Below are 22,717 nucleotides of genomic sequence, written 5' to 3' on the forward strand. Positions count from 1 at the left end.
TTTGTTTACCAACATTAATATATATAACAGAGAAAAGTATAGAATCGAGGGGATCTGAATAGCTCAGTTGGAAGAGCAGTCGCCCGGCAAGCGAAAGGTCTCGGGTTCGATTCCCGATTCAGCGACTTTCGGATCTATATTTTTCTCTTACATTCATTTATTTCCGTAGGGGGTTAAAGGGCTATTGAAATTAAATCTCAAATATGAGATTATTTCATATTTTAAAATCTTGGCCGTGTCCAAGTAAAATTTGGTGCCTTGTGCACCGGTATTTAATTCTAACGAAAAAATAGTTTAGTTTCGTTAGGATAACGCATTGTCATCCGCGATTTGGCTCTTATTGCCTGTCTTATTACACATTTTTCAGTCGAAGAAAAGCTGGGCTGATTGGAAAGAGAAACATTCTCCTAGCCTCCTCTCCTTTACCATCTTTCATTCTTTTGAAATTTCATTTCATTGCAAGTTAAACTATTTCCACTTTTATTTGTCGGAGCTTCAAAATTAGGACAAGTGCTCTCGTGGCGCTGACGTGTTTACTGATGACTGTGTACACTATTGGTATCGTTTGATTTTCATACAAATCACGAAAGTAAAAAATTAATAATTTTTTGGGGAGAATAGTTTTCGAACAATAAAAACGATAAAATATACATCTATATGAAAAAGAGGCTGATATAGTATTGGAGATAGCAGAAAGGGAACGAATGTATATTTCCAGAACAAATATTTACGCAAAATAGGCGTATAAAAAGAATATGTTTTTTGTTTGATTTGCGACTGTATTTTTCTTTCCGATTCAACAGTTCTCTGTTCTTCCTCTCTCACTCTTGCCGCCATCACTCAAGCAAGCACCCAACCACTCTCGACTAGCTCTTCCCTTCTTTCGCGCGTTTCCTCTCACGGATCCTCTGTACTCACGTTTACTTTGAAGCGGACAGAAAGTGAAGAGAAGGGAAAATTCTATGGGCATAAATTATATTTTGATGTATAAAAAAATATATATATATATATATATACACATATACATATATATAAACAGTGAATGATATTTTATACATTGAGTCGATGTTTTGCGAATTTTTGAACACTTTTTCTTACATGTTAAAAAATGTAATGGAATTAAATTGTTTTGTGTTATTTTTTTACTTGATTTTTTACTTCAAACTTATCCTTGTTCTGATGTCTTCATTCATATCAGGTTAAAACACACTATCTTAGACAGAAGATTTCTATTTACTGACCTTTTTTTTTATCAATATTTGACCTTGAGTGACGTCGTTCAGGACAAGGGGGATTACCTTACATTTTTAAAATAAAATCACTTTTTACATCAAAAATTGACAAAAGTAGATAGTTTACTAAACGTTTTATACTTTAATTTTATATTTTATATAATCTTATTTACATAAACTATATGAAGTTCATTTTTTGATATTTTACTTTAATATTTTTATACATAAAATAATAAGAGAAATTAATTGATGCAAAGGAAACAGTTATTTTTAAGAAAAAATATGTAGCTGTTAAGTGCAAAATACATACTGTGTTTTCTTTACATCAATTGATTCTTCTCATGTTTTGTACAATACGTTAAATTTATAAATAATTATGTTACAATTCTTTATTTTTTTAGTTATTTTCATAAATCTTTTTACTCGATTTAATGAGAAAAAATATTATAAGCCTATATTATAAGCTTTTTAAACTTTTTTAAATACTTTTATATACAGAGTATTTTGATCACAAATAAATATTTTTAATTAAAATGAGGTCAAGGAAATATTTACTGGCACTTTTATGATTGAGACATACAAATTGTTTGACATTCAAAAGTGTATGAGGAATAGCTTCTTAAATTTAAAATTACCTTTGTTTTTTAAACCAAATAATATGTTTTTTTACATAAACAAATTATCTTAATATTGCATTTAGATAGAAAGTGAATAATTTACAAGATATTTTATATATAATTAATTTTTGCATATTAAAAAATCAAATAAAATTCTTGCAAAAATTTTCTTTTATTAAGATAATTAATGGATATTCTCTTATATAAGAGTAAAAATACATATAAGTGCACAAAATATATCATTGTAAAATATACATTTTTAAATATATTTTGTATATATTTATTAGTTCACGCACATCTCTTCTTATTTTGTTTCTAAAAATATAAAAATATATTTACAGAAAGATCTAAAATATTTTACAAAATATATATTTTATGTCATAAAATATTGAAATAAATTACAAAAGATATCGTATAAAAAAATTATTATTTATCTTAATATTTATATTATAAAATAAATTAAAGAGAAAATTGATTTATGTACACATAAAACTTACAATTTTTAAAAAATATAGATAAATTTGGAAATCTAAAAAACTATTTTATTTAGAAAAAATGTTGGATATATTAGAAATAAAATTGATTTACATTAAAATTATTAAGAAACAAATTAACAATATCTCAATATTTCATCCCTCCTCTTTCTCCCTCTCTTTCCCGTCCTCTCTTTTTTTTGTCTTCCTTTCTCTGCTTCTTTTTTCTCCCTCCTTTTATTTCTCTCTCCCTCTTCTTCCTCTTTCTATCTTTCTCTTTTCTCTTCCTTTCTTCCCTTCCCTCTCGTCAAAAATATTCACTTGTAATAGTTTACGCAAATCATCCTGTGCAAATATATTTTATACAAAATACAAAATTTTAATAAAATTAGATTTAGGCCGGTCATAGTCAGGTTTTATATTTAAAATCGTCTTAAGTTTATCTTCAGATGCTGTACGGATCATTTCATTGGCTACAGAGTATCTGAAGATAAACTTAAGATGGTCTTAAATATAAGACCAATATGAATACCGATCTTTAAACTTTAAAAGAAGCATTATGGTCGTCGAATAAAAAAATTGACATTCAACTATAAGCTTTGTTTACTAGCCAGCAAATCAATGGCAGGGGTAAATAGATATAGTAGTAGCAATCGAAAAGAAGAACAAAGGCTATGGTTCGAAGAAACGATTTTTTTGTAGAATATTATATAATAATAAGCGAATAAAAGAAGAAATAAAATAAAAATGGAACTTGAGCATTTGCGTTAGCTCCGAATCGTTCGTCTTACCTTCGCTGTTTTCATCCTCGGTTGACTTGGCCGATTGCAGCTTCGCGCTCGGTTGCTTCGCTGCAATCAGAATTTGCAGCTTGGGGCACCGCTCATTTTTTTCACATATTTCTCATTATAACCTTTCTTATTTATATTCTTTCTCTCTTTCTCTCGCTCTGTCTTCAATGTTCATTTTCTCGCTCGACCGATCGTGACGATTCTGCTCATTGATTGATTGTGCAATCCTAATCTCAAGGTCAATCGCAAAAATTTCTGAACTACGTTAGGTATTATGTATATACAGGGTGGAGTTAAATAAAGATATACGAAACATACCATCTGATGCAGGGCAACAAATTAAATCGAAAAGTCCTAAGTTACTTTTTAATTTGAGCTTTATTTTTGCTATAAATTGTTAAAATTTGCCAATTAGCACATGGCTACAATTTAGACGCTGCCTTAGTAAACCTTAGTACGCCCACTAAGGTGGCGCCTAAGTTGTAGCCATACGCTAATTGGCAAATTTTAACAATTTATAGCGCCAAAAATAAAGCTCAGATTAAAAAATGACTCAAGACTTTTCAATTTAGTTTGTCGTCCTGCATCTGATAGTATGCGTCGTATACCTTCGTTTAGTTACACCCTGTATACGTAAAAGAGAGTTGAAATTTTATTTCTCATCAGATATATTAACTTCTACGTTCAAATATATTGTACCACGAAATATCGATAAGGAACTGAAGTAATAACAATGAAAATAATGATTTATTTCTCATTGCTCAATAAATAAAAAAGGAAAGATTAGATCATCGTTTTCTCTACATAATAATCGTATATGATATTTCTTCTAAATCTTCAGTAGTATCGTGAATATACATATCACAATATAAGAGAAAAAGATATATAATATATAACATTTGGGAATAATCAATTTTTTATCTGGCTCATAAAAAATTACATTTTTACAATTTTTTACAATCAATTATTATTTATATACATATTGAATTATCGTTTTATGTTATAATTAAATAAATCATAATTCTGTCTTTTTTAAAATTTTATATACACGTGAAAGTCAAACAGCACAACACCACTAGCGATAGTATTAATAAGTTGAAGTCTATCAACTTGCGTTGAAAAAAAGAAAAACAAAACAGGAGAAAATGCCCGCAAATGAAGATTACATGGATAAGGATAATGGAGTTTGATTGCCCATGATCTATATTGGGTTTATTTTATTATATTCTATATTTTTCATAAAAAAACAAGCACCATTAACAAAATGGAAAAATCAACGGCGCGAAATTTATTGCAGTCAAATTGCCTTATGTAAACGAGATCGCAAGAAGATCGTGTAAGAGATTGTGAATAATTGAGCGACAAAACTAGCTAAGAAATCAGTGAACAGCAAAATAGGATCTAACATCGTATGTCTATATATTAATTATAATAATCGCAGTTATTGGCCCTTTATATTAACTTTTTGCGACACAAATCTTTTTAAACATATTTTATTGAAACTTAACTTGTATAGAGATTTTTGAAATCACTGATTACAAATTTGAAATCAAAATTAGAAACCATACAGATTTATTGAAATTTCGACCTAACTGGCCAGTACAATTTAATTAGAAACACTACGTTTCGACCCTTAGGTACGGGTCCTTTTCAAGTGTAACTGCACAATAAAAATATACAATGATTAAGATATGAAACAATAATTTACAAAGTTGTTAACGAAGAACTTTAAAATAATATAAAAATAATGTAATGTACCTTTCAAGATGTTGATTCGACAGCAGTAAAATTACTAATGTTAAACCGGAGACAAGTAAATCAATTAAAGTCAAACGTTAAAAACACACTCAAAATTAGAAATCTAATATAGAAAATCCAATAGGTAAGACGATCAAAATTTATAAACAAATTGACTGCTGGTAAATAACTGAAATTTTATACATAAGAATTTTTCAAGAGTTTTTAATTTTAAATTTGCTGTCAAAATTTGAAAGTATAAAATGTGATAAAAAAACTATGATAGAAAAATAGAAAAAATATATTATACAAAACAATTATAAATTATAAAAACAAGGAAAAACTGTAGAAATACGGGATGTCGCAGAAGGCTAATAGATATATTACATCAATATATACATCATATTAATGGATATGATATAGTATTATAAATTATATTATTTGCTTTATTTGTATCTTTTCTATAATATTCTTCACATAAATCATATATAGTTAATAATATAAATATAATAATAATAATAAATAAATAATAATATAATAATATAAATTATATAAAGCTAAAATATTAACGTTTTATTTTCTATTTTAACTAAATTAAATTACAGACTTCTAGTTAAATTATTTGCTTTTTGTTATGTAGAAGATAAATCTTAATTTTTATATTCATTATTATTTGTTATTATTCTTGTTATTGCTGCGATTGAGATAGATACTTTATTACAATTTTAAATTCTTGAAATTTCTTCTTAAATTATGTGAATGGTTCAAACAAGTCTAAAGAAATTGAAGGAATTTGCATATTTTATTTTTTATTTTTTATTAAATATCTATCCCATAGTTGAATATTTTATATAAATACTTTCTAATTAATTAACTTATTGAAATTTAAAAAAAAGCCTGTAATTTTATCCATATTAAATATTGTTATTAAGATTTAAAAGATATTTAAAAATTACATTTACACAATTTTATACGATATAATAACATATGTCTCAAACGTTCTCAAACCAAAAGGCCAAGAACCGCATTTTTGCGCTTAATCGCGATAATTTGCTTAATCAATTAGAAATAATGAGAATGCACCAATTTGATTGATTGTTTCGAATCTGAATTGATCTGCTTTAAAAAGTTAAATCCGAATAATGCATATTTTGCCGACAAGTAAAAATGCATATCTACTTTGACTTAAGCGTTCACATAGAAACATCAGTTAGGATAAAATAAAAATTTTACAACATCAAGAGAACAGATATATGATTTTACACACACACATACGCACACAAACACGCACACACACACAACATACGTAAATTATATACGACAATCCAAAAATATATAAACATATACACCATTATATATATATATATATATATATATATATATATATATATATTAGTGTGTATATATATATATATATATGTATATATATATGTGTATATATATATATATATATATATATATATTAGTGTGTATATATATATATATATTAGTGTGTATATATATATATATATATTAGTGTGTATATATATATATATATATGTATGTATATATGTGTATATATACAGGTAGTCAAAAAGTATCGGACCCCCCCAATATTTCCGTTCCCTTGCATTTTACAAGAAAATGTTTCAGAAAAAAGTTGTAGGGTTTAAAAAGATCTATTTACTGATCTTATCAGTTTGACCTTGGATGGCGTCGCCAAGGTCAGATCGAAATTACATTAACTTTTTTAAACGGAACACCTAACTTTTTATTGCATATTCTTGTAGCTTATCTCGAGACCTTTCCAAAACACTACAAGAAAGTTTATTTTCGTTGAGTACTTTCCGAGTTGTGAGGCTTGAAAGCTACAGTGTACTGTAGTGTGGGTCCAGCCAGTTAAGGCAAGAGTGGCGTGTGGGTCCGGCCAGTTAAGGCAAGTGTAGCGTGTGTCCAGCCAGTTAAGGCAAGAGTGGCGTGTGGGTCCAGCTGGCCGGACCTACACGCCACTCTTGCCTTAACTGGCTAAACCCACACTACAGTACACTGTAGCTTTCAAGCCTCACAACTCGGAAAGTACTCAATGAAAATAAACTTTCTTGTAGTGTTTTGGAAAGGTCTCGAGATAAGCTACAAGAATATGTAATAAAAAGTTAGGTGTTCCGTTTAAAAAAGTTAATGTAATTTCGATCTGACCTTGGCGACACCATCCAAGGTCAAACTGATAAGATCAGTAAATAGATCTTTTTAAACCCTACAACTTTTGTCTGAAACATTTTCTTGTAAAATGCAAGGGAACGGAAATATTGGGGGGATCCGATACTTTTTGACTACCCTGTATATATATATATATATACAGGGTAGGCCATTTTAATCTTTCCACTAAAATTTCTCAAAATCCAAAAATTTAAGACAAAAATGTTTCAGATAAAAGTTGTATGGTTTTAAGGGGGACATGAGATGGTGTCATTGATTTGACCTTGAATAGCCATTTGAAGGTTACGTGAAGGTCAACTTCAATTTCTTAAATGGAACACTATATTTTTTCTTGCATACTTTTGTAGCTGACTTCGAGATCTTTCCAAAACACTACAATAAAATATTTTTTCATGAAGTATTTTTCGAGTTATTAAGGCTGCAAATTTGCAGTATTTTGACATAAAATACAAAATATCTTGGGAAATATTCATTTTTCGATTATCATACCTTAATACTTTTATGCACAGAATAAATCAGTTGATGTAAAGAAAACACATAGTTACCTTTAAAAAAAAAAATGAAACTTGCAATAAGCAGTTAGATAATTTTTCTTTAAGACAACTATGTGTTTTCTTTACACCAATTGATTCGTCTCATTATTCTGTGCATAAAAGTATTAAGGTATGATAATCGAAAAATGAATATTTCCCAAGATATTTTGTATTTTATGTCAAAATACTGCAAATTTGCAGCCTTAATAACTCGAAAAATACTTCATGAAAAAATATTTTATTGTAGTGTTTTGGAAAGATCTTGAAGTCAGCTACAAAAGTATGCAAGAAAAAATATAGTGTTCCATTTAAGAAATTGAAGTTGACCTTTACGTAACCTTCAAATGGCTATTCAAGGTCAAATCAATGACACCATCTCATGTCCCCCTTGAAACCATACAACTTTTATCTGAAACATTTTTGTCTTAAATTTTTGGATTTTGAGAAATTTTAGTGGAAAGATTAAAATGGCCTACCCTGTATATATATATATATATATGTATATATATATATATACAGGGTGTCCGGTAACTAACGGACCAATAATTAAGGGCGGATTCTCTGGCCAATTTGGAGACAATTTTTCCTTAGCAAAAATGTTGAGAAGTCAATAATTTTCAAGTTATAAGCGATTGAAAAAAATGGGTCTTTTGAAAACTAAACGTTTTGGAGTTAAAAGTCTAACATAATTACATTCTTCAGTTAATTTCAGGTAGAGTTTACTATAATAAAATTTTAATTTGAGGCTTAATTATAAAGATACATAATGACAAATATTGGAAAGTTGTAAAAAATGATGACCTTTTTCGACATTTTCGCTGAGGAAAAATCGTTCCCAAATTGACCAAAGAATCCATTTGTAATCGTTGGTCCGTTAGTTACCGGACACCCTGTATATATATATATATATATATATAATATATAAAAAACAATACATCTGTATTGTAATAAAATCGCGAAAATATAGTATATGAAGTGAGATGTGATAAAGAACGAGTGCATTAACTATATGACTAGTAACACGAGTATAAAATCAGTCACTAAACATTTTCATGAGACTAATATAAAATGTAATGAAAAATAAAATGCAGCAAGTAGAATGTTCTCAAGAGCGTGTAATAATACATAATTTTTTTTCAAAATATCCATTAAAGCATTATCATTGAAATAAATATTACAAATAATTATTAATATATTAAAAAAAATATCATTAAATTTCATTAAATATCATGAAAATAAAAACTTATCTCTATTTCTCTCTAAAATATAAATGCAACGATCCAAATAATCCACGCTTGAAAGATATAAAATTTTATTAAAACATTGAGCCTAAACAGTATATAGAAGTAGACAAATTTTTTCTTTTTAATATATTATAAAATATTATCGTATTGAGACAATCGTAGTGACAATCTATTTAAAAACAAAAATATCAAAAATAAAATATACATATATACATATATACATATATATGTATATATATTATACAGGGTGTTCCATGACTCGAAGTCTATACATTAAGGGCGTGTTATTAAAGTTATTTAGAATTGAAGCAGAGTTGAAATTCTCAAATAAACATATGTCCGAAAATGCTTTCTAACAAAATTACAACCATTGAAAGTTGATGAAAATATTTGAAAAAAAGAAAGAAAAAAGATATTTATAATTTAACTTGTTTATTTAATAAATTGAAAATTATAAATATATTACAAATAATTTATTCAAAATAAATTTCGAGTTATGGAACACCCTGTATATGTATATACAGAGTGTTCTAAAAAGGTACGGACAAAATTTAGGGAGATAATCATCACACCTGCAGGATAAAAAGTGTTATATGAATATGGGTGCGGAAACGCTTTTTTTCAAAAATTAGATAAGCTTCTTTTCTGAGTACGCGACGTTACACCTAAATAAGGTAGTAATCTTATCTACCAGACAGAAAAATATTGATCTTTAATGTTATGGTTACTTATTCACACCTAGTAATGGCTAAAATAATAGCAATATAAAAAACTAATTCCTAAAAAAAAACTAACTTCTAAAAAAAGCGTTTTTGCACCCATGTTCATATAACATTTTTTCATCCTTTAGGTGTGAAGATTATCTTCCTAAATTTTGGCCGTATCTGTTTAAAATACTCTGTAGGTGTCCCATTTAACTTGGACAGTAAAATATCTCAAAAACTGAGCCCAGCAGACAAAAATGTTTCAAACAAAAGTTGTATGGTTTCCAGGGAGACATAAGATGGTACCATTGGTTTGATCTTGAAGAGTAATTTGAAGGTGACATGAAGGTTAAAAAACCTTCAATTTCTTAAATAGAACCTATTATTTCTTGTTACACATTCTTGTAGGTTATCTTAAGAGCTTTTTAAAACACTATAATAAAATAACTTTTCATTGAGTAATTTTCGAGTTATGAGACTCCAAAGCAGTACTTCGCAGTACTTTGACATAAAGTACAAAATATCTTGTATGTTGTCATGTTATGGGGTCAAGTTGATCCTTAGGTATCATTCCAAGGTCAAATCAAATTTTCACTCAAATCGCTGTAGTTATGAATGTTTAAAAAAATTCGGATTATTCTACTTTTAGTACTATACAGGAACAACGACGTGTACGTAGTTTCTTTCTGTTCCCTTTGGGATGCTTGATTAACGTGAATCCTTTTGCCTCTCACGATCTGCTAATCCGATCATTGTCAACCTATCACTGCATTTCAAAAAAATTCCACAACTTGCGGATAATATTTGTGTCATTGAATTGCTTATTTTGATATTCCCGGGAGAGGGCAGTGTAAGCAAGGTCCACGTGCGGAAAACAATATTCCTTATCATTTTGCAGATTCTCATTCATGATCAATAACTCTCAACTATCTTGCATTTGAATACGAATTTGTACCATGGCAAACTATGCGCCAAGTGAGGTAGTTGATATTTTGTTAGTTCTTGGCGAAAGCCATAGAAATTACAAAAATGCTTCATGTCTTTATGCTGAATATTATCCCGATCGTTGTCATCCAGGCCCGCAATAAATTATAAATATTGAAAGAAGATCTCGTGAAATAGTAAATCGTCACCAGAGACAGCGAAACAGAAACAATAATAATAATGACCCAAGGCTTCTCGCCATTTTGGATATGGTTCATCTGAATCCTCACATTAGTACTCGGCACATCGAACGTGAATTAGGAATTCCTCAATCAACCGCTCATCATTTGTTGCATTCCGTTAATTATCATCCCTACTATATTACACTTGAAGAACTGAGTGAGAATGATCGACTGTTGAGAGTCAATTTTTATAGATGGGCCCTGAATACATTAAATGAAAATCCAGATTTTTTTTCGTTTGTTTGTTTCTGTGATGAAACTACATTTCATAGTACTGGCAATCTGAATATGCATAATAGTCATTATTGGTCGCCTGTTAATCCTCAGTGGATGAGAGAAGAAATGAATCAGCACCAATAGAGTATTCACGTATGGATAGGGATATTAAATGGCTATATTATTGGACCACATTTCTTTGAGCAAACGATCAATGGTAAAATATATTTAGATTTTCTCCGAAATTCCTTACCTGATTTCTTGAAGGAAATCCCCTTAGATGTTCGACAAAGAATGTGATTCCAGCAGGATGGTGCTCCTGTTCATTACTATCAACGTGTTAGCAGATTTATCGACGGCGGTATCAGGATCGTCTGATCATGCGCAACGGTCCAGTATTGTGGTTTCCTGACTTGAACTCTCTTGATTTTTACTTTTGAAGATATGCAAAAGATTTTGTGTATCAAGTAGCTCCAACAACAAGAGCTGACATGATGAATAGAAAAAGAAGAGCTTGTCGTACAGTTACACAAGAAATATTTGTAAAAGTTGTACAAAATTTCAGGCAGAAATTGACTTTGTGTTTAGATAATGAAGGAGATCAATTTGAACATGAAAGCTAAGAAATGAACTAGCCGGATCAGTCTCCATCTTGCTTTTACTAGCCGGATCAACCTCGATCTTGCTTTTGCTAGCTGGATCAACCTTGATCTTACTTTTGCTAGCTGGATCAACCTCGATCTTACTTTTGCTAGCTGGATCAACCTCGATCTTGATTTTGCTAGCCGGATCAGCCTCAATCTTGCTTTTGCTAGTCAGATCAGCCTCGATCTTGCTTTTGCTAGCCGGATCAGCCTCGATCTTGCTTTTGCTAGCCGGATCAATCTCGATCTTGCTTTTACTAGCCGGATTAGCATCGATCATGAGAGGTAAAGAAACTCACGTTAATCAAGCACCCCAAAGGGAACAGAATTCTACTACGTATGTACACGTCGTTATTCCTGTATAGCGCTAAAAATAGAATAATCTGAATTTTTTTAAACATTCATAACTACAGAGATTTGAGTGAAAATTTAATTTGACCTTGAAATGATACTTAAGGATCAACTTGACCCCATAACATGACAACATACAAGATATTTTATACTTTATGTCAAAGTACTGCAAAGTACTGCTTTGGAGCCTCATAACTCGAAAATTACTCAATGAAAAATTATTTTATTATAATGTTTTAGAAAGCTCTTGAGATAACCTACAAGAATATGTAACGAGAAATAGTAGAAACCTAAGATTCACAAAGAAAACACTCCTTTTAGAATCATTGTCTCATTAGTTGATACTGCGTTGTATGCGTTTGCCTCGTTTATGCATAAAATTTTATTAACTAGGATTCCTAGAGCTAAGAGTTATATTAACAATAGCTTTGATTTGTACAGCTTGCTTTCTGGCAAAAGGATTGATAACGAGTTATTCATCTCACTCTTTACTCACGTGCCTCTAAATCTCGCAATTAATGATATTAATGATAGATGAGAACACATCACAAAGATCACAAAAATACCTAAAAAAGAATTCATAGAAGGGATTAATTTTATTTTAACATCCACCTATTTTACCTTCAAAGATAAGATTTATAAACAAACTTATGGGACTCCCATGGGCTCTCCATTATCTCCGATTATAGCCGACATAGTGATGCAGGATTTAGAAGACACAGTTTTGAATTCGTTAAACACGAAATGCACATTATATTTCCGATACGTCGATGACATTTTGTTAACCACTTCTAGTGAGAACATGATTCGGATTGTTGATGGTTTTAATAAATACCACGACAGATTAAAATTCACCGTAGAACAGGAGATTGGCCGCTGCTTAAACTTTTTAGATTTGTCTATTATAATAACGAACAATATGATACATATAGATTGGTATCAAAAAGATACCTTTTCAGGAAGAACCTTATTTTTCTTTTCACACCACGCACTTTACTATAAGATCGGCATAATTTATAACTTAGTTGATAGATGTCTACTATTATCACATCCACAATTTTTTAATTATTATTGACATATTAAGAAACAACGGTTACCCCCTGGATCTCATTTTTAATAAAATCAACCATTGAATAGAGCATCTTATTTCCAAAAAAAGTATCTTAAATAGACACAGTAAAAGACAAATAGGCAACTCAGAAAAAGAAAGACCAGTACTAAAAAAATTCTTTGTTATCCTATATATCAATAAAATTTCAGAAATGGTCTCTTCGGTAAAAAATACGGAACTCATAACAGGATACAGATGTATCAATAAACTCGATAAAATTATTAAAACGCAAAAAGATAAAAATGAACACCCATGTACGTCAAATGTAGTCTATAAGATCAATTGTAAAGATTGCAACGCTTCTTATGTGGGCCAAACGAAGAGACAATTGCAGACTAGAATGAAAGAACACGTTAACAACATAAAGTTAAATTCGACAAGATATTCGGTAATCTCTGATCACATATCAAATGAACATCATTCTTTTGATTGGGACAACGTTAAAATTTTAGACAGTGAAACTAATTATTATAAAAGACCCATTTCCGAGATGTTACACATTAAGGAACAAAAAAAGGGGTTAAATCTAAATAGAGATACCGAGTTGCTTAGCGAATCTTATTTTGATATATTGGAAAAACTAGCAAACATGTAATAATAATAAAAAAACACACAAGAGAAACAGATCGTTAAAATCCTAAACACACTTAAACTATATAAACACACATAATTACAAAATGAGTACATTTGGAAATGAGAGGTCATGTTACGTTGGTACGGTCTAGTTGGGAAGTGATAAACATTACAAGTAAGCACACAGATCACGTAAGACCAATTTTTATATTTTGACACTTTATTAATTTATTATATCTCACTACTCATAATGTGTTATGACAACAATAATTTCTCGCATACTAACGATGAAACCTATGAGATCGGCCAAACATCTCAATAAAGCGATCAATCCGTAAGAAATATAGTGACGTTTTGTAATTTGACTTAATTCGACATGCACTAATTCGGCGATAAAATTGCGACTTACAATCACTTATGATCATCTACTTTTAATTTCTATACTGAAGAAGACCGCGTGCGGTCGAAACGTTTGTACTGTATTATCTTATATAGAATAAATACTTAGTTTATATCATCTAATAATGCTCGATTAGTTGGCCTTTTTATATACTAAATTTTGTTTTAATCAATAGACGAGCGAATACACGTTTTTAATATTTTAAGAAATAGTAGGTTCTATTTAAGAAATTGAAAGTAATCTTCATGTCACCTTCAAATTACTCTTCAAGGTCAAACCAATGGTACCATCTTATGTCTCTCTCGAAACCATACAACTTTTGTCTGAAACATTTTTGTTTGGTGGGCTCAGTTTTCCAGATATTTTACTGTCCAAGTTAAAATGGAACACCCTGTATATACAAGGTGTTTTAAATTCAAATTTTAATCGTAAAAGTATATAATTTGCAACTATAGTAGCTACATATTTTTTCTTAGAAACAATTATGTGTTTTCTTTACATCAATCAATTCCTTTCATTATTTTATACATCAAAATATTGAGATAAATCATCGAAAAATGAATATTTTATGAAATTTTATAGTTTATGTACCTTTTTAGTGTCACATTTATAAATATAAAATACTGTATAATATAAATTATTCACTTTTTGGCCATCTTACTCTTATTACTTTTATACAGAAAATTACGAGAAATCGATTTGTATTTAAAATTATAGTAGTACCATTTAAAAAAAAAACAAATAATCTTTAAATAATCTTGAGAAACGCACTATAGAAAAAAATCAATAGCGTCATCTTCTGTCCACCTTTAAATCAAACAGCTTTTGTTTGAAATATTTTGTTATACAATCAAAAGTAAAAAAATTTGTAGAAGTAGTCGATTAAAATTGAACATCTTGTGTATATATAATATATGTATATATATATATTTTTTTCAAATACAATATATATATATATATATATATATATATATATATATGTATGTATATATATGAACACATTTTGTAATAAAATCACAAACTATTTATCACACATTCTTCAAAACCAGAAAATACATTTTTGAAAACAAAAACATGACTATATTTTTTCTTCAAATATATATTTGCAATAAATTTAAAGAAACTATATTAAAATCCTACTTATATTACACGTGATATATATTACACTGGAAATAAAATTTTCATACTTTCTGTTGATGTGAAAATTGTAAACGATTTTTTACTGTTTAAGATTAACGTTCGCTAAAAAGTAAAAAACAATGAAAAAATATGTATTGTGTTATCTTACCATAATTGTTACGAGTGTTACACTTACTCGATAATGGCGGTTGTGGCGCGCGTCGCACAACCGCGTGCTCCTGATGCGGTCCTGTATACTCGTGCCATGTGTACGTGCTCCTGTATTCCGAATGAAGCTGCTGTAACAGATAATTAAAAGCAGATAATCATATTGCACATGATAGCATACGATTACAGAAATAACAAAAGTAGATATAGTATTAAAAATATCTGATGTTATATAATAAGTATATAATTTTATAATATAATTGTTAAATATTTAGTATTAAATTATAAAATATATTATATTATATAAATATATTATATTATAATATATTAAAAATTGATAAATATAATAATAATAATTCACATATATACATATATAAATTATATTATTACTATATGTGGTTAATATAAATTATGTACATTTTATTGATATAATATATAAATTTTATATAAATATATAATTATAAATAAAATAGTTAATATTAATAATTGATATATATATATATATATATATATATAATATTATTATATATATTATTTATAAATATATATAAATAAATTATTATAATTATTAAAATTATTATAAATAATAATTAAGAACAAATATATATTAATTATAAAATTATTATAAATAACGATTATAAAGAATATTTTCTAAAAAATTAATAAAGAAATATTCGATATTATTCAAAAATAATGTATGTATTAACAAATTTTATAAATAATTTACATATTTTCTTTTTAGTTTTATAATGTAATATAGAATTTTTAATAAATCTTTAGATTTACGAATTATAATCAATGACTTATATATGCTAGAACTTATGTTAGACTTATGTTACGTTTGCAAAAAATATTTTATATTTGATTACTGCCATTTCCTAATGTCGACATTTTACTGTGTTATTTATTATATCACTATATCAATTAAAATAAGTTAGAAGGTTTCGATAAATGAGTGGATCGATAATTGGGGCTTCCATAATCTATCTCAAAAGACAAAACAAATCTGTAATATCTTTTGCGTACTTAATTTTATTTGTAAGCAAAACAAACTTGTAGTTTATAAGAATTAAACATTGGAACATGTGTATAATTTAATTGTATATACATATACATATGTAACATTCTCGGGAAGGCTTAGATCTCGAAGTGCTGCTTGCTCTTTTAATCGCTCACGTTCGGAAATAATTACACTCCCGTTACTAACACAAAATAATTTTAATAATTGAATATTAACACAACAGAACAGAGATAAATAATTATTAAAAAAATTTTAAACAAGAAGAGCATTTTACGAGAAAAATATTTTAAACAAAAATTGTAGTATTTAAAAGAACCCATTTAGCGGTATAAATCTGATCTTAGATATTACTACCCAGATAGCCACAGTAATTATTATGACATCATTTTGACATTAAAATGATGTCATAATAATTACTGTGGCTATCTGGGTAAGGTTATATAAAGGTTATATTGAATTTTTTAAATGGAATTATTCTAGTTTTTTATTTACATAAATCAATTTTTTGCAATATTCTACAAAAAAAAGTTATGAGGGTAGAAAGGTGAAAAAGTGATTAGTTTATGAGATACTTTAGACAATGATAACTTATTAAATATTACGAGGCCATGTGAAACGAGCAATAAAAAATTATTATAAAACTTGGAAAAATTTTAATTTAAAAAACCAATTACAAACGTTTCGAACTATACTTAGTCTTCCTCAGTGCGCAATAAAACAATAATAATAAACTCAGAAATAAATATTTTTATCGGCTCTCAATATAAAGAATATAAATATGTTTTCTAAATCGGCCAACAGAGCCAAAGCACGAAAAATTAATTATTCGGAACTGTATCTCTTGGTTTGAGATCACAAAGTTCCATATATAAATTAATCTCGAAACTTACATATGGAGAAATAGGCGCGAAAAATATAGGTCCGAAAAGTCGCTGAAGCGGGAATCGAACCCGCGTCTTTCACTTTCCGGGCGACTGCTCTTACCAATAATAATAAATAAAAAAATATAAATAATAATTCTAATAAAAAGTCGCAATACAAAGTCAAAATAAATTAGATAATTGTGTCAAAATTAAAAGGCGAAATACGTTAACAATAAATTTAAATTATTAAAAATAGTTCAACACGAAAAGTCCCAATTAGAAGCAAAAATCGAATTAAAATAATTCATCCGGCTAATCAATAAATATTTTAAAATTAATATTAAAACCTCGGAGTGGCACTTAAACATTACTCCAGATCTTGCAATTGAAAGTGTGAGCAATAGATGGAATGATATTAATACAAATACATTAATTCCAAAAAATGAATTCATTTATATGGTTAAATTTATATTGTCGTCAACACATTTCACTTTTAATGACATTGTTTACAAGCAAGTTTATGGCACGCCTATGGGTTTCCCGTTATCGTCAATAATTGCTAATATTGTTATGCAAGATCTAGAATCTAGAAGAATCGATAATTAACACGTTGGATTTTGATATCGGAATGTATCATAAATATGTAGATGACATTATTATGGTGGCACCAAAGAATAAAATAGATAGTATATTGAACAAGTTCAATAGTTACCATCAACGACTACAATTTATGGTTGAATACGAAAGTAAGAGAAGCATAAATTTTTTAGATTTAAACATTAAGATCATTGATAACGTCATACACTTGGACTGGTTTCAAAAAAAGACTTGTTCAGGTAGAGTACTATCTTTCTTATCGAATCACCCCATTTGCCACAAAATAGGAGTGATTTATAATCTCATTGATAGAGCATTGTTATTATCTCATCCCATATATCACAAGAAAAATCTAGAACTTTGTATTGAAATATTATTGGACAACGGTTACCCTATTCATTTAATTTTAAAAGAAATTAATAGGAGAATAAAAGTATTAAACAATTTGCAGCTTAACAATAATAGAACAAAAGAAATTACAGAGGGAAATAATAAGAAATTTTTTGTCATCCCCTATATTAATAACATCTCTGAAACAGTGGCATCGACAATTAAAAAATCAGATTTTAGAGTGGGGTACCGTTGTCTAAATAATCTTAACAAATTCATCAGAGTCCACAAGGACAAAAATGTACATAATAAGAATAATAATGTCGTCTACAAAATTAATTGTAAAGACTGTGAAGCGTCATATGTTGGGCAAACCAAACGAAAATTACGTACTAGACTAAAGGAGCATATAAATAACATTTAATTTTATTCTTCCAAGCATTCAATGATCTCTGAACATATTGTAGATAAAAAACATGTTTTTGATTGGGATAACGTCAAAATACTTGATATTGAATCTAACTATTATAAAATACTTATCTCGGAGATGATACACATAAAAGAACAAAAGCATGGTATAAATACAATAATAATACAGACACCGAATTGCTCAACAACGCTTATTTTGACATTCTAGAAGAAATAGCGAATTTTTAGACTTATTAAAATGTTTATGTTTTGCGACTTGACACCTATTTATTCAACTTTTTAAATGACTCGACATCAGTCAGATACTAAGTTCAACAACAATTAGAGGCATGGTCATTTCAATTTATTCAGAACAATTGTAAGCAACAAGTAACTAATTTTTAATTTGTAATTTTTAATTTTTTACATATACATAAGTGGATTTCTATTTTATAATATAAAATTTTTAAATTCAGTTTATAATAACAAATATTAAAAAACTTGGAGAGGATGGACACGATCATTGCCGGACTGATAGCCTTTCGCCGACTAACGATGAGTGATTGGTTTGGAGTAATGTTTAAGTGCCACTCCGAGGTAATATTAATTTTAAAATATTGATTGATTAGCCGAATGAATTATTTTAATTCGATTTTTGTTTCTAATTGAGACTTTTCGTGTTGAACTATTTTTAATAATTTAAATTTATTGTTAACGTATTTTGCCTTTATTTTTGACACAATTATCTAATTTATTTTGACTTTGTATTGCGACTTTTTATTAGAATTATTATTTATATTTTTTTATTTATTATTGTTTTATTATTGTTTTATTGCGCACTGAGGAAGACTAAGTATAGTTCGAAACGCTTGTAATTGGTTTTTTAAATTAAAACTTTTCCAAGTTTTATAATAATTTTTTATTGTTCGTTTCACATGGCCTCGTAATATTTAATAAGTTATCATTGTGTTTGTTTACATACGAGCTTGAGCATTGTTATAGATTAGGTGATTTTGTATTATTTATTCATTGAGATACTTTAGTTTGACATAATTTTACATAAACTATAAAATATCTCGGAAATTATTCGGTGATCTAAAGAAAGAAATAAACGAACTTTAAGAAAACATAAAAATATTTAAAAAATTCCGAATTGAAAACAGTTTACACGTTCCTTTTTTATACTCTGATGGACTATATATAGCAAAAATTCTGTTTATATTCTATGTGTAGAACAACAACAAAAAATATATAAAATCAAGATATTATTCCAATGTAGAATAAAATTCGAAACTTTTCACCAAAACATGTGAAATTCCACGCTAACTGTCAATATTATAAACATATAACTTTAGAAGGACTAGGCTTTTGTTATCGTAAATACACCAGTAATCATGCAACGTCAACCTGTTCATGAAAGAATAAAATAATGTCAAATGTGTTATATGTGGGAGGAGAGCTATCCTGATAATTACAAAGGTAATTTATAAATATCTATAATTCTCTAGTCAACTCTACAGACAGAAGTCGATCAAAGAATGCAAGCAAATATTCATAATATTATGAGAGACATTACTACAAATAAGGTTAGCTTAATTTAAACCGAATCAAACAGGAATATCAAAGATTAAATTGCCACTATCACTGTCTCTGCTATATATAGTATAGTTCATCAGAGTATAAAAAAGGAACGTGTAAACTGTTTTCAATTCATCAGGTAAACGTTTTATCGCCGTAAGTAATTATAATGCGAAGTCTACAATAGCAATCGTAGTCTTAAGTCGTAGAAATTGACCAATCACAGTCAATTATTCTTCTAAACTTCAACTGTGATTGGTCAATTTCTACGACTTACGACTCTACAACTGCTATTGTAGACCCCGCATAATGCAAAAGACATTAATAGGGTTCAAGTACGACTCAAACCAAAAAGAAGGAACTCTATAAAGCAATCAACACTAATTCAGCCTGGAAACTAGATCTACAGGATGTTCCATAGGAAATTACTGAAACTATAGTCAGCTGTCATTTTTTAATGCATGCAGTTATTGAGAAAACAAAGCTTTTTTCATTGCTTTTTATTAATAAAATAAACTAGTATATAAATATTTTATTTATATCCATTAAAAACTGCAAACTTTCGTTTTTTTCAACCCAGTTTTTGTTTTCTCAATAACTGCATGCATTAAAAAACGACAACTGATTAGTTTCATCAATTTCCTATGGAACACCCTGTATATCAACAGGCGAACTTACTTATTGGCTATATCTGACAATAAAAAATATCTCATTTATTAGATTTTGACTTTCATAATTGAAAGCATATCCAAAATTTAATTCAAAACAGAATCATGTTTGTAATTATCTTCCGATCATTCCCCAGTTATAAGTAGTAAAACAATTAATAAAGAAAAGCTTTGCATTCTTCAACAAAAAACGAACTAACTCTATTTGCATCTACGTTGAACATCAAAATGAAATTAAAACAAAAGAAGACGTTCAATGCAACGGAACACTTCAATCACTGCATTCAACAGGCTGCATAGGACGCTACACCAATCTCTCACAATAAAGATGTAAGCTAATTAGAGAGAAGCTAATTGAAAGCGGAAAATTTGAAAAAAATAGCACGTTACAAGAAAGATCCAGTTTTAAAAATCAAATTAAATATAGCTATTAAGGAGATGCTGACTAGATCTGTTTTATCGACAAATATTATTTTCATTTAACTCTTTATTAGCTATACAGAATTTAAAATCCTTTACTAGAATTAAAAAGTATTCATAATAACAAATCTGGGCTATTATATGTGTATCTAAAAAAACCGAGAAAGTTAAATAATTACAGTTCTCTTATTGTTTAGGTTAGGTTAACCTAATATAAAAAACCGATAGAAAAACTATATTATTTAGCTTTCTTGTTTTCTTTTATATGTATATGTAGTAACTCAGTTATTATGAATACTTTATTATTATGAATACTTTAATTCTAATAAAGGATTTTTTATTCTGTATAGAAAGTATTCTAATAAAGAGTTAAATGAAAATAATATGTCGATAAAACAGACCTAGTCAGCATTCCTTACAGAATTTGCAGAATCACTTATTGTAGAAAAAAAATCTAGAGACTAAAAAATTCTTAAGTATAATCTAAGTGAATATTTCAAAATATTCTTCATGGAATGCTAAGAAGCTGAAACAATCATAAGTATCTGCACTTATTTGCAAGCTAGATAAAAACTGAACTAAAAGTGATGGAAAAAGAACAGCTACCTTGTTAAGATATTCACCAAATTCAGGCAGATAAGCCTAAATGAAGAAAAATGTATACATATATGAAGTTTTTAACACGGCCTACTAAATGGAATTGTTTATTAGTCCTTTTACCAAAAAAGAAGTCTTTAAATTATAAATTTAAAGAAACTGGGTATGATCTTATAACAGGAGTACTTAAGAAATCATCTTATGAAGGTACTTTTCTCCTTCAGTCATATAATGGAATCCTTAGAAATAAGTTATTTTCCATCATAATGAAAGTAGCACAAATTGTTGTGATCTTAAAACCTGATAAAATTGCGAATGATATTAAATCTTATAAATAAGTCTTTTTCCAATAGCATTCAAAGTCTTTGAAACGTTACTCCTAACTAAAGTTATGCCAATTATCGAAGAAAAGCAACTTATATCAACTCAATTTGATTTCGGATGAAAACACTTCACAGTTAATCAAATTCATAAGATCATCAGAAAAATCAATAATGAAAAGAAAGCAAAAAATACTGTTCAGCAGTTTTTCTCGATATATTTCGAATCTTTGATGCAATGTTGCATAATGATCTGCTTTATAAGATAAAATTAACTGCTCCGTTTATATTATTGCTTTTACTGAATTCTGCAAAATAAACATTTCTTAAAATTAGTCAAACAGAATGATGTAATGACACAATTGTACAAAATGCATTCTAGAATTCCCTAACAAAATGTTTTGATCCTATATTTAATTGTACACTGCAGCTCTATCTAGGACACAAAAGGAGTACTTGATAAATTCCATTGTAACGTAGAAGTACTTTTATGCAAATTTGAGTTGATAATTCACGCTTCATAAGATTTATTTGATCTGTATTTGACAATTACTGATGATAATCCGAAATTAGAGCATACGAAATAAACAATATTTAACAAGAAAGAATAATTTATACGCTGTTTATCGCACTTGTCTCT

At 28.3% G+C, this 22,717-nt stretch overlaps 1 protein-coding gene across 7 annotated transcripts in view; it reads right to left on the bottom strand.

The window, feature by feature from the left end:
• LOC114931603 (uncharacterized) overlaps positions 1-22,717 on the bottom strand; it is a 129,348-nt gene that overhangs the window by 71,346 nt on the left and 35,285 nt on the right. For 5 of the 7 annotated variants that reach the window (XM_029303730.2, XM_029303724.2, XM_029303731.2 and 2 more), the window contains 2 exons: positions 15,304-15,406; positions 3,114-3,173 (listed from right to left, as the gene is read on the bottom strand). In XM_029303730.2, coding sequence (XP_029159563.2) covers positions 3,114-3,173; positions 15,304-15,406 — 163 coding nt within the window. The remainder of the gene's footprint in view (positions 1-3,113; positions 3,174-15,303; positions 15,407-22,717) is intronic. The other 2 variants (XM_029303729.2, XM_029303725.2) reach the window with 2 other exon arrangements.

This window comes from Nylanderia fulva, unplaced genomic scaffold (genome assembly GCF_048542155.1).
Source record: "Nylanderia fulva isolate GAGA-0341 unplaced genomic scaffold, ASM4854215v1 Scaffold58, whole genome shotgun sequence".
NCBI classification, from domain to species: Eukaryota; Metazoa; Arthropoda; class Insecta; order Hymenoptera; family Formicidae; genus Nylanderia; species Nylanderia fulva.